At 40.0% G+C, this 1,252-nt stretch overlaps 1 protein-coding gene across 1 annotated transcript in view; it reads right to left on the reverse strand.

Moving 5' to 3' along the window:
- Positions 1-297: 297 nt before the first annotated feature.
- The window catches only part of slc3a2a (solute carrier family 3 member 2a), a 9,750-nt gene continuing 8,795 nt past the window's right edge, over positions 298-1,252 (reverse strand). The window contains exons 10-11 of the mRNA XM_014009006.1: positions 939-1,158; positions 298-862 (exon numbers count right to left, since the gene is read on the reverse strand). Of these exons, the coding sequence (XP_013864460.1) occupies positions 723-862; positions 939-1,158 (360 nt within the window). The 3' untranslated portion in view covers positions 298-722. The remainder of the gene's footprint in view (positions 863-938; positions 1,159-1,252) is intronic.

Genomic DNA, 1,252 nt, shown 5'->3' on the forward strand with positions numbered 1-1,252 from the left:
TATATATATAAATAAAACCCAATTTTAAGTTTCTAATAGGATGTTTAAGAAAGCCAAGACTATATGTATTAAGTTAAATTCAAAATGATGCAAACAAACGTGACAAAATGCACCAATGAAACCTCTAATCTTGGGGTGCTGGTAACTTCAACACTTCCTCTGAACATCTGTGACAGTTTCACATCTGTATGTACCTAAAACAAACCCAAACACTAGCTGTGATATTATCTTTACCAAAAGACACGCCAYTTCTAGTAAGAGCGCTGTGACAGGAACAAAAACAAGTGCACACACAAGTCAGTCCAGACCAGTTTATTTGTTTTCAGCTCTGTTCTTCACACGCTTTGAGTCGTTTCAAAGTAAAAAGGTTTTCTTGTAAAACAAAAAGAAAAACCATGACTAAAAAAGAAAAAATAACTTTTTTTGTAAAAACCAAAACCAAACAATAAAAGGAATGCCCAAAGAACACGTGGAATGCCTCAACATTTGGACAATAAGTCAATAAAAGATTAACTCGTCACTTTTTGACAAAACAAAAAATATTTTTAAAAGTTGGCCAGTGTTTTTAATGGCTAATTTTATGACCCAGTTAGGGTTCTACTGCAATGAGGAAATAAATTTCCTTAATGTTTTAAAGATAAAACCTTGCTCCTAAAAGTTAAACATCCTCTTGTGGACAGACCGGACCTGCGGGGGACTTTCCTGTGAGTTTGGCTCCATCTTCAGCCTGAAAAGGGGAACTGCAGGAGGACTGCCTTTTCAGAACCTAAGGTGATGGAGTCCAGGTGGACCGAAGAGTCTTCTTTCAAATCTGTATCTGTCGTCATCTTCACCTTCGCCGACTCTGGCAACTTTGCTTCATCTACAGAAAGAAAAATCACACATCAACCTCCAGTAGGACCTTAAACACCAGAGGATTCTGCTGAACCGTGACCTACCTGTGGGCGGAAGGGTCAGTTTTAGTTTTGTTGGTTGTGTTCCCCAGTTAACAGCAGTTATGTATCTTTCYCTCTGGTCCCAGACACGGAGGAACGCGAGCGACGAGGCCGAAGAGTTCAGAGTGTAGTAGTCTCCGTGAAGCAGGGATCGCTCTTTGCCTCGGAGGTCACTSAGGGATTTGAACCAGGTTCTTACTGCGATGTGCTCCGTTCGATTGGACTGTTGATGCAAAAAGAACCGTTAGCACACGGCAAACATTTGAACAAAGCAAAGGTTTATAAAGAAGGTGGTGGGCACAGCTAATATATATATA

The sequence above is a fragment of the Austrofundulus limnaeus genome, unplaced genomic scaffold, assembly GCF_001266775.1.
Source record: "Austrofundulus limnaeus strain Quisiro unplaced genomic scaffold, Austrofundulus_limnaeus-1.0 Scaffold54, whole genome shotgun sequence".
Lineage (NCBI taxonomy): Eukaryota > Metazoa > Chordata > Actinopteri > Cyprinodontiformes > Rivulidae > Austrofundulus > Austrofundulus limnaeus.